At 35.3% G+C, this 10,540-nt stretch overlaps 1 protein-coding gene across 1 annotated transcript; it reads right to left on the minus strand.

The window, feature by feature from the left end:
* Positions 1–5,213: 5,213 nt before the first annotated feature.
* LOC141898950 (ATP-dependent DNA helicase RecQ-like) lies at positions 5,214–6,726 on the minus strand. The gene is made up of 4 exons (XM_074785104.1): positions 6,221–6,726; positions 6,027–6,100; positions 5,801–5,940; positions 5,214–5,558 (listed from the first exon to the last, which is right to left on the minus strand). Exons 1-4 carry the CDS (start codon positions 6,724–6,726, stop codon positions 5,214–5,216), a joined length of 1,065 nt encoding a protein of 354 aa, XP_074641205.1.
* Positions 6,727–10,540: the final 3,814 nt, after the last annotated feature.

The raw sequence follows: 10,540 nt of genomic DNA on the forward strand, positions 1-10,540 counted from the left end.
ACACAGCTTTTGTTAAAAGTGAAAAGGCTTCCTTACCTTACCGCTGTCGCCGATACAATCCGTGTGATATCCTTCAGCTCACTTCAATCTCCAGATACTGCATGGGAATTTTGATAAATCCACGTTATAAAGGCACTGTCGAGCCGTAAACATCGGAAATTTGGCTCCGTTCAATTAGTAGCCATGTTGTGTTTTCTTTCCGAAATTTCTCTCTTCTTTTCGAGGAAGAGCTATCGAATAATTCCCTCTCTTCTCCACAATCAATTTCAAAGTCAATTTTATGAATTTATTGCTCAGCGGGTCCGAGTCAAATAGTTTACGAGTCCGGCGTTTGCGTTTCTGACAGGTTTACGGGCATTTGTTTGTTAACTCTTTAATATTTTTGATTTCTTATTATTCCGGTTATTTCATTTAAGTATATTGCTGATCAGTTCATGTAACCAAAAGCGTCAATAAACAGATTTTTGAATTGATCAAGTTTAAATCAAGGTCGTTGAGTCGCGGAGGGCTACTAGAATAACGTTCGTCTCAGAGAGAAAACAAACGACAGAAAAGTATCAGGTGATTATCGATAGCCTACTACGGTACACACAGTTGACAAACAGTGTTAGGCCTGTGCCGGTTAACCAACGTTGGTGCGTACTGGGAATAAATATACTGGTTGGTCAGTTGGTTCGGTTGTGAAGTGTGGAAGTTAAGAAAGCCTACCTACCGGTATTTATTTGTCTATATCATATGTAGGCCTATTATATTGTACCCAATAGCATTTTAAGTACATAGTTGTTACTCGTGTGTGACTGTACGGTGATCTCCACAGGTTAACCGTACGTGAGTTCCCTACTAACGCCGTACGTGAGTTCCTAGTAGCCTATACCATTTTAAGTACATACGAAGTTGTTACCCGTACGTGACTGTACGGTGATATCCACAGGTTAACCGTTCGTGAGTTCCCTAAAAACGCCGTACGTGAGTTCTCATAATCTGCCAACACGCATGCGTGAAAGAATAGTTTGGGTTAGGTGAGGCTAGGCTATTTGTAAATCAAATGTCATCCACCCTGCAGTTACGATGAACTTAGTTGATGAACTTAGTTGCTGGAAAGCCAAGGCATGTCGTGGTTGCTTCCATTGTAAATATGTACAAAACGGAGATATTCGAATTAATGTTACATCATTTGAACCAGGAGATATTTCACTGTGCGCGATGGATCCACCGTCAGTTTTGCGGTCATCTGATGTGACTAGTCTACTGAACTTCGAGCCAGATATTATCGTAGATGAATGGCAAGAACGGACGAAGATGTTTGTTGACGTTTTAAGAACCGTAGTCTATGGGAACACAACTTCTTACCAGAAGGAGCAGCAAATGGCAATGGCTGGCTCGATCATGCTGTTCAGTCGTAATCGCATGTTGTCAGTCATACAGCATATTGTTGGTTTAGCTCTTGATGATGGTGGTACGTCAGATAAGGTAAGACGCTAACCGGTAGAATAGTGTTTCAATGTTTTCTAAAATTTGCCTGATTATGTTCAATTAGATTTCCACTTACATTCATATTTCATCCTCCCTTGGCAAGGATTCGAACCTACACTCAGCCACGGCACAATCCCCTGCCACACTAATGTCTATTTCAACTTGGCTTGAGAGCACATCAGGTGGCCTAGCTCGATCAGTTTTGGTGGTACATACCTGATAGAAGTCTTATTAGCACCAGAAAGGACTGGCAGTTGACCGAAAACATTTGATTTTTATTCAGATGTAGACTACATGATTGAAATTTATCTTTAGGTTATAACAATGTGTAATCACATGGGGCTCAGTGTATCGAATAGTTCTATTCTCAACCAAAAAAGAGAAATTCAGGCGATGCATTATACACAGACAAAAGATTTTATAAGGTATGCTAGCGATAAGCAAGTGCTGGAGTCTAGAAATCAAATAGTCAAACACTATGAGAACTATCCGGTAACGAAGGAAGTGCATAGCAAAATATGTTCTGATCCTATGAGGACTGAAACACAGTTTCCAAGTCATCAGGTCACATTACATGAGAAAGAATGTGAATCAAAAGCTGTGGTCAAAGTTGCCTCTTCGTTCAACCATTGTCGTTCCGTCTATAGTCATGTGTCTATGAAAAAATCAAACCAATGTTTTTCCGCCCAAAGTAACCATCGACCGATGTATTTTACGTGTCATAATGAGCAAACAACTTTACAAAACAAATCTTTCAATGTTCTAATGAAAAATGGAATGCCAATAAGTAATTCTACTACATGTAGTTCACCAGTGTTTGCTGTTGCATCGATTCCTGCTACGTGTAAGTATTTGAAGAGCTTGGATTGTACGATAGAAACAACTCCATTTGATGTTATCGGAGATAACTTGGACTAAACTATATCGCCTACCTATATGACCTCGGAGCTTCAAAGGAAAAGTATTCATTGGTTTTTAAATGTTTGTGTCAAGAAAAGGTTTTAGCAGCTGAAACGCTTGACGACACAAAACCAAAGGCTGACATCGCTGACTTTCTGGGTTTTTCTGGGAATGGAACATCTATATTTTGTCTTGGCGCATTAATCAAAATCACTGATGTTGGTACCAAGGGTTGGCTGTAATAACAATTTTTGTTCAATATTTTAGTGCATGAAAACTTATTTTACTGTGTATACCATTACTTGTGTATATTTCTTTGGCATATACATTTCTTCTATCCACTATATTTCAACCTAAGGTTGTGGGCCAACTCTGAATTTTGTACGTTTATTCTTTTTCAGCTTTTGTACCAATTTTTTTACAAGAGAGAAAGTGGAGGCATCAGGGGATCCCTCAGCCAGTTGAGAAACCGGATCAATAGACGCGATGATACTGGCCAGAATAAATTGACTGATTCATTTCGGTGAGTAAATACCTGTATTGTAAGCTGTGAAATATTTGGTTAAAAAATTGTTTGTCTTTTTTTCAAATTTTAGAGCACATTTCTCATTCTTGATGGATGCCCTAGATGCGTATATCTTGGCGGCAGCAGTTGATTATTTTCAATTGAATGGTGATGAACCCTTATCCTCAAAACCACAGAGACACAAACCACCCCCAGATTCATTGATCACATCTGATTGGATTATAGCTTGCGCTCGAGACATATTGAAAATTTATGCCAGCCATTCTCCTGTAGATTATGTTTCACAAAATGTTGCAGAACCAAGCGATTTATACATCATTCTATCAGAAATGCGAATTGGTAAATTAAATTTCCCCTGGTACATAATTTTTTTAAATGTTTGACTAAATTGATAATTAATCTCTTCCATATTTCAGGGGATGTGTTTAGATGCCAGGTTTGTAATAAACCATACAAAATAATGAAGAACCTTAGGAAACATTTGGTAGAAAAGCATGACTGGGATTTACCCGATGAATCTCCAAAATCGGAGAAAACTGTTGACAGTTGGCCAGCATTCAGTAGCGCGTTTATACAGCTAGGTCTACTCTTACGTGACACGAATGACAGTTTCAAACATAGTAATGGTGATCGCTCTTTTCGAAATGCGAAATTTGAAATGCTCAATGCATTTCCATGTGGTCATGTCAAATACCGATTATGGCTTTGGCGTATGAATGCATATGAACTTGCCCTATTAACAGAAAAAGAAGCTTTCGAATATGAGTGGAACATAGGAGTTAATCTCCGAGGAGGATACAACATCCCTAACGATAATCTGGTTGAAATAAAAGTTAAGAAAATAAAGCAGAAATTGCGTGATCAAGGAGCAAATGTAACATTTAAATCAGCAAAACTTGCATTTGAATCCTGCCAAATAATTGACGAAATTGTTAACAATGTGCAAAGTTTCAGCGGTTCACCAATAAAAGGTGGCTCAAAAAGTTCAGTATCTAAATTTAAGGATGTTTCGTTGATGGTAAATGAACTAGTTGCAGCTGATGTATTCAATGTGAATGCCGAACGTGATATGGGTGTATTTGATAACTTTAAGAGCCCAATGGAAAGAATCAAAATTTCAGAGTTGAAAATATGGTTAAGGGATCAGAAATGTAGAGCTAAAAGGGAAATGACTTGAATTAAACAAACTATCTTTGCGACAGGAGAGGGTTAAATGAATGTGTATTATTCATGTGCAATGTGTGTACATTTGTTGTCATTGAATCACTTATTACTTCAGTAGAAAATCGTTAAAAGAACTTTCTCACAGATATAATGATTTATTACAACCATTAAATGTTGTCCTAAATACGAAATATGTTTCGACTAATCACGGGTAAGACACATTTTCTGGTGCCTAGAAATTCGTTGAAACAATGTTTCACTGTATATAGTGTACTATGAGAATGCTTTGTTAACTAGTCGTATTGACCCAACAACAAGTTCTGGTTCGTGCTTGTCTTATAATATTGTCCTTTCTTTAAGCCGGTAATATAAGTGGATGATATATTCTAAAAATATTTTAATTCTTCATCTTTATTTCATTTTCTTTATCTCAATCGGTAGCTCAGTGGGATAAAAGGTGTGATGTCGTTGCATTCATGATCAAGCGGGTTTGAGTCCTGTTGGCTGCTTACAGTGTGTGCGGGCAACACTTCAAAGGCCGTGGTCCCTTCATGAGGTTGAATGAAATATCCAATTGGGTTAGTCATGGGGAACCTAGATCCAAACGACGTACAAACATGATAATGATTGAAATGCTGAACAGGCTTTCTTAAATACATAAGGTTTATAACAATAATGTAAAAAGAACAAAATGATTTATTTGAGCATTCGAAATAACAAAATCTATACATAAAAATTCACGTATTATAACTCGTCGAAAATGTCTGAAATGCATTGTAAACAATAATTGGCTTGATCAAATGTCAAAACTCCACAATTGTCCAAAATATCATCTTCATCGCATATATATGGTAACTCTTTTATAATTGATTCGATGACAGAGTTTGAAAAGTTTTGCACGTCCACCGTAATATTATTTGTTGATGAATCACAATCATACGCCTGAAGACGATTCTTTAGTTCATCGATGTTACTTTTTGTGCAAGTACGCTGCTTTTCACGTTTGGAAGGAGGCTCTGAGACTTTAGCCGGATGAGTTGACTCGCAATCAACACTTTCACATTCACACGATTCACAACATATATCACAGCAAAAATGTTTGATTTTTTGTATGACTTCGGCGTCATAAGATTTCATTAACTGTTCACGTCTATGTATTTATGTATTTCGTCATTAAATGGTCCACTTTTTTATTCAGTTGCCGTCCGTTATAAATGAGTATATGATCTGACTGTTTACCATCGCGACCGGCTCGACCTAACATTTGGAGGAACATATCGACATCGTATGGTGGGCCAAAATTTACAACGTTGTGAACTCCCATTCCTGCGGCGGATGTGCAGATCAGTACTCTGATGGATCCATCAGGGTCAGACATGTCCTTTCTAATAATTTCCTTTACTGGATCTGGTGTACAGCTATGATACATATTTATGTGACGGTGTCCAACTTTGACCTCCAAATCATTATAGACCTTCGCAGTTTCCATGATCGACTGGCAGAATATAATCACACGAGGACAATTATGTGGAAAGTCATGAATTCAATCCACCTGCCAACCAAACACAACAGAGTTCGGGTCCTTGCAGGATCTTTGTAAAAGAAAGTTATCATAACATATAAAATATTACAAATACCACCAAATTTTCAAAGTGATCGATAGAGAGACTTCAGTAAGAACTTATTTTGTTGAAATTTTTCATTCTCTGCAACAATTTCAAACATCAAGTCAATTACCTTTAAAACTGAAAGTTTAGCGTTTTCACGGTCCGGAGAATCAACAATTTCAATAGCGTTCGAATTGATACAGAGATTTCTCCTTATCAGTCGCCGAGTTCTATTACTGGTGGTTGCAGTAAGGGCAATGACCGGAACACCTGTATTGAAAAATTTAAATCGAAGTCAAAGAACCTAACAGAATGCAACGAGGAATAGACAATAAAAATCTACTACTTCAGCTTACCTGGAGAAAGACTCCGTAGCTCACCGATGTGGTTGAACCATGCACGGAAGGCTTCGGTTTTACTAGAATCGCCCCTGAAAATATTGGAGAGCCAAAATATAGAAGAAAATAAATAGGCTTAATAAAAAAGAACATTTTCGGACTTCGTTTAAGAGAGACAACAACAGAGAAAAGACTGATTGACATTTTCTTACCATCCAAGGAGAGTGTGTGCCTCATCTACAACGATAGCAATTAATCGTTCTGAATACAACGCCGATGAAACCATGTTCCTCCAAAAACTCTTTGCCAATAGTGTCTCCGGACAACAGAACACGAACTGGTATTCACCAAGCAATATTTTCCGGTTCTCTTCTTCTGCATGTCCGATATAAGATGCAGAAAACCCAAGACTTTTCAGATATTTACACTGTTCTTCCATTATACTGATTAACGGAGATACAATTATTACTATTGTCGACGGTGAAGTCCGGGTCGATAGTTGTTTTTTCTTCAATAAAGAGTCGAAGAGTGGCAAGGCTTGATAAGATAGAGTTTTGCCGGACCCTGTCTTCGTTGATACAAAAACGTCATTTCTATCGCGTGAAACAGTTATCAAACACAACATCTGATGACTCGATAAACTTTCCAAACCGAAACTACGACAGATTTCTTCAAATATTTGCAGTTCGAATTTACTCAGAGACGAAACGGAATCCATATTGGAATTGATTGCCAAAGCGATTATACAACGAGCAATGTGATTGGTGCCGCCAGTTTTCGTTCGGATAGTGCGCATGTAACTGCGCACATGGTCGTTTATGGCAGGGGTTCGTGCCGTGGCTGAGTGTAGCGATGCCATCAGGTTCGAGTCCCTGCAGAGGGAGGTTGATGGGAATAGGGCCTATTGATTGGGCTTATTATTTCCTGCTTTAGAATACTGAAATAAACCTAATGTTCATTCAAATATTCAACATCGGTGCAAGTTGGATTACTGTATACATGTACTGTAGGTTTTCATGTTGTATGAATATTTTACAGTTCAAATGGGTATGATGCTAATTCCAATGTCAGACGCATGAAGTTAGATGGTCAAGGACCGTCAACACCAAGATATCTCTCTTCGACCGATGTTGTACCATAGAAGATCTGATTCTTTTAACTCAGGGAAAGTGATTCAACACGATCGACATAACACTGGAATAGGTTTGCAGTAACTAACGGTTCATTTCATTTAGTCTTATGTACTTTTTAGCCAATTTGGATTTGATTGTAATTGAAACTCTGGAACTGTAAACAAAAGACAAGTAAGACAAGTTGAAAAAACACAAGTTATGCTTGATTCTCATGTTCAAATTTAATTCAAATTTATTTTATTACATCATATTTACAAAGCATATCATTGGTTCATACAGTTATAAAAATTTAGGGCAGAACAAATATTATTACAGAATTTCCAAAAGGCAATGAATTTCTATAACTAAATGAACATTATTTTTAGCCCACTTGGGACTTAAGTCCCAGCGGGCTATTGCGTTCACTTTTCGTCCGTCGTCCATCCGTCCGTCGGTAGACGGAAATCATTTATTTTAGGAAGTTTTGAAGACGCTTCAATGTAATGTCTTGATATTTGGGTTACACATGTATCTACTCTAGACACATTTTCAGCCCAAAAACTGGCCCTGTCAGAATCAAGATAGCCGACTGGCAGCCATTGTTGGTTGCCAAAATCAACACTTTTTACACATTTTTGAACTTTTTGAGGGAAATTTTGAAGATGCTTTGATCAATAACCTTGATCTTTCGGATATATGTGAATGCCCCCTGGGCCCATCGGATACGGACTCAAGATGGCCGTCCTATGACCTTTTTTAGTGCCCAAAAATGTCAATTTTGGCCCGAATTCTGAGTTTGCCATTTCTCATTGCAATTTGTGATGGGTATTCTTTGAAAAGAGATGTTTTATACCTTTGATACCTGAATTGTTAGATTGTTGAGCATTTGGAACCACTTCCCAAGTGGGCATGGTGTCCCTGGACCCCTAGTTCTAATAACTCAGATCAGATGACTCTCCCGTTTATTAGGAAACACACGCAACTAGTGGAATAGGTTTGATTTACACACATGTTGCAGGTATCAATTGTTTATCGCTATAGAATTTGTAATCCATAAAAGCCAAAATCAACATCAGCCGGAAACCCAGACCAAACCAATTCATAATTTATTGATTGAATCTACACTACAATATATGTATTTATTCAAATATTTCAACAAAAACATTAACTTCATAAATCTATTCTAAATCCTAATACGTTCTTATCTGTGAATTTACTCAATCTATCGGCTCAGCAGGTGCTTAAGATGAGTTCTTAATAGGTCAGATCCATTTTTAAGGATGGTGATAATACAGTATCATGATGTTTAAATGCCAAAATAAATGCCTGGTCAAATAAATATATTAATATTTGTGATTGTACGTCAGCGTATGTTCAGTTTCAAAGCTGAATCATATTTGACGTTTACACAGTGGTTGCATATTAGGTTCGAATCTGTCAATGCATTTTATTCTATGTATCGATATTTAGATTTACTACAATTCCTATCATTCTGAATGGCTTTACAGAAAACCCGTCATCGCTGCTTCGCAGCTATATTTCATCTTTAAACTTACCAGGCTGCTTTTTATCATCATTGCTAAATAGTTCATGATCTTTTGGATAATTGCTAAAGTCAAAATGATGTTTTAATATTTCTAAGTCTTGTTATGTCATTTGTCTTGATTTTTAGTATGTAAGCATCTCTATTTAAGAGGATTAATGGAAATCCACAGTTAAATGTTTCATCTTCAGTTGATAAATCATAAACATAATCTGTTGGGTTATATATTTCAAATAAATTTCTAACTTCTTCAGTTAGTTCATTTTCTACATGCGTTAATTGAAATACATTTGGTTTATCCTTTCTAATATTAACCAACATATCAAATCCTAATGAACTGCATAGTATATTTTATCCTGATATAGCAACTTTCCCTTTTTGTATCAAAGATATAGTTTTCTGTTTTGTAAATTTTTTAGTGCCATCTGCAGCATAGAATCCAATGAAGAACCATTTTCTTAAATTATCTTTTGCATTTAATACATAATCTGGTACTATCTTTTCTTTAGTTGAAGTATTACTTTTCACTATTGCATGAATATAGAATTCATCATTACATTTAATTGCAAAATCTTTAGTATTATTTACTTGTATATTATAAATTGCTGATGATTTCATAAAATCTATGATTTTAAATGTTTTATTTGGGTAAACTTCTTCACAGTATTTCTTTATTCTTTCTAATAATTTCAAATCTTGATTACATAAATACCAACAATATTGAGTTTTATTAACATGCTTATACACACCTGCTGAACCATAACCCATAAAAAGATCCTTAAATAAAATATTCTTTTTCTTCCAATGTTTCTGGTTCTATATTACAAATATTATCAATGATTTCATCAAATGACATAGGGTTTATTCTTGGATAAAATCTTTTATGTAATAATTCATCCCCAATTTTTATATTAGTTGGTTTAATTTCATCACCATTTCGTTTAATTAAGCTATGATCTTCTGTAACATCTACAAACCCTAATTTAGTTCTAACTCTACAGATTTTCTTATTTGTTTTATGCCTAATTATATTCTTTACTTTTTTCCATCCATTTCTTGTCCAATCATCCATTAATCCATTTATTTGTATTAATTCTTTTTCACCATATGAAATATAGAGTTCATTTTGTTTTGGAATTATTTCTGAAATTCTTCTTATTAATATTTGGTTATTGTATTTTAATAATATTGGGGTATCAGCTGTTACAGAATCAAAATATAATATTTCAATATGCTTTTCCCCGAAAAGTGGTTGTAAAACATTATAATAAAAATCATACATTAATAATTTTGATATTTCTAAAACAGTTGAACCAATGAATATAGGTTTATTAAATTTCATTGACGTTCTTTTTAATTTTACCGCGGTTAAATAATCTTCAAATCTTTTATTTCCTAAATGTCTAGGACTTGATTGTCTTAATCGTTCAGAATCATTTACTAATTCAATATCATTTCTATTTCTAATATTTTCACATGTTTTTCCATAAAAACTATTATTCATTAATTTGAAGAAATCTTTTTCAAAATCTGTTTTAGATATGGTTCTCTGTTGATTTTTAAAATCTATATTTTTCTAACCACTTCGATTGATTAAATTCCATATATCTATGTACTTTCTTTAATTTCATTCCTTGTTTTAGATAAAATTTTAACATTCTATAATGACCAATATAATTAGGGTTTTCTGTTACATCACAGAAAACCCTATTGAGATTCGCGTGTTTCTTATTATTATTATTATTATTATTATTATTATTATTTTTTACCACACATTTTTTGTCAAAAGTACATAGGCTTTTTTACATTACCGCTGTTGCCGATACAATCCGTCTAATATCATTAAGCTCAGTACGATCTACAAATACTCCGTGCGA

The sequence above is a fragment of the Tubulanus polymorphus genome, chromosome 2, assembly GCF_964204645.1.
Source record: "Tubulanus polymorphus chromosome 2, tnTubPoly1.2, whole genome shotgun sequence".
Classification (NCBI taxonomy): domain Eukaryota; kingdom Metazoa; phylum Nemertea; class Palaeonemertea; order Tubulaniformes; family Tubulanidae; genus Tubulanus; species Tubulanus polymorphus.

Excerpts from the sequence above, each read along its gene's own strand:
- LOC141898950 (XM_074785104.1), bottom strand. The coding sequence starts at position 6,726 with ATGGATTCCGTTTCGTCTCTGAGTAAATTCGAACTGCAAATATTTGAA. Across the intron at positions 5,941-6,026 it reads GCTACGGAGTCTTTCTCCAG|GTGTTCCGGTCATTGCCCTT; the intron begins GTAAGCTGAAGT and ends TTTTCAATACAG. Across the intron at positions 5,559-5,800 it reads CTAAACTTTCAGTTTTAAAG|TCGATCATGGAAACTGCGAA; the intron begins GTAATTGACTTG and ends ATATTCTGCCAG.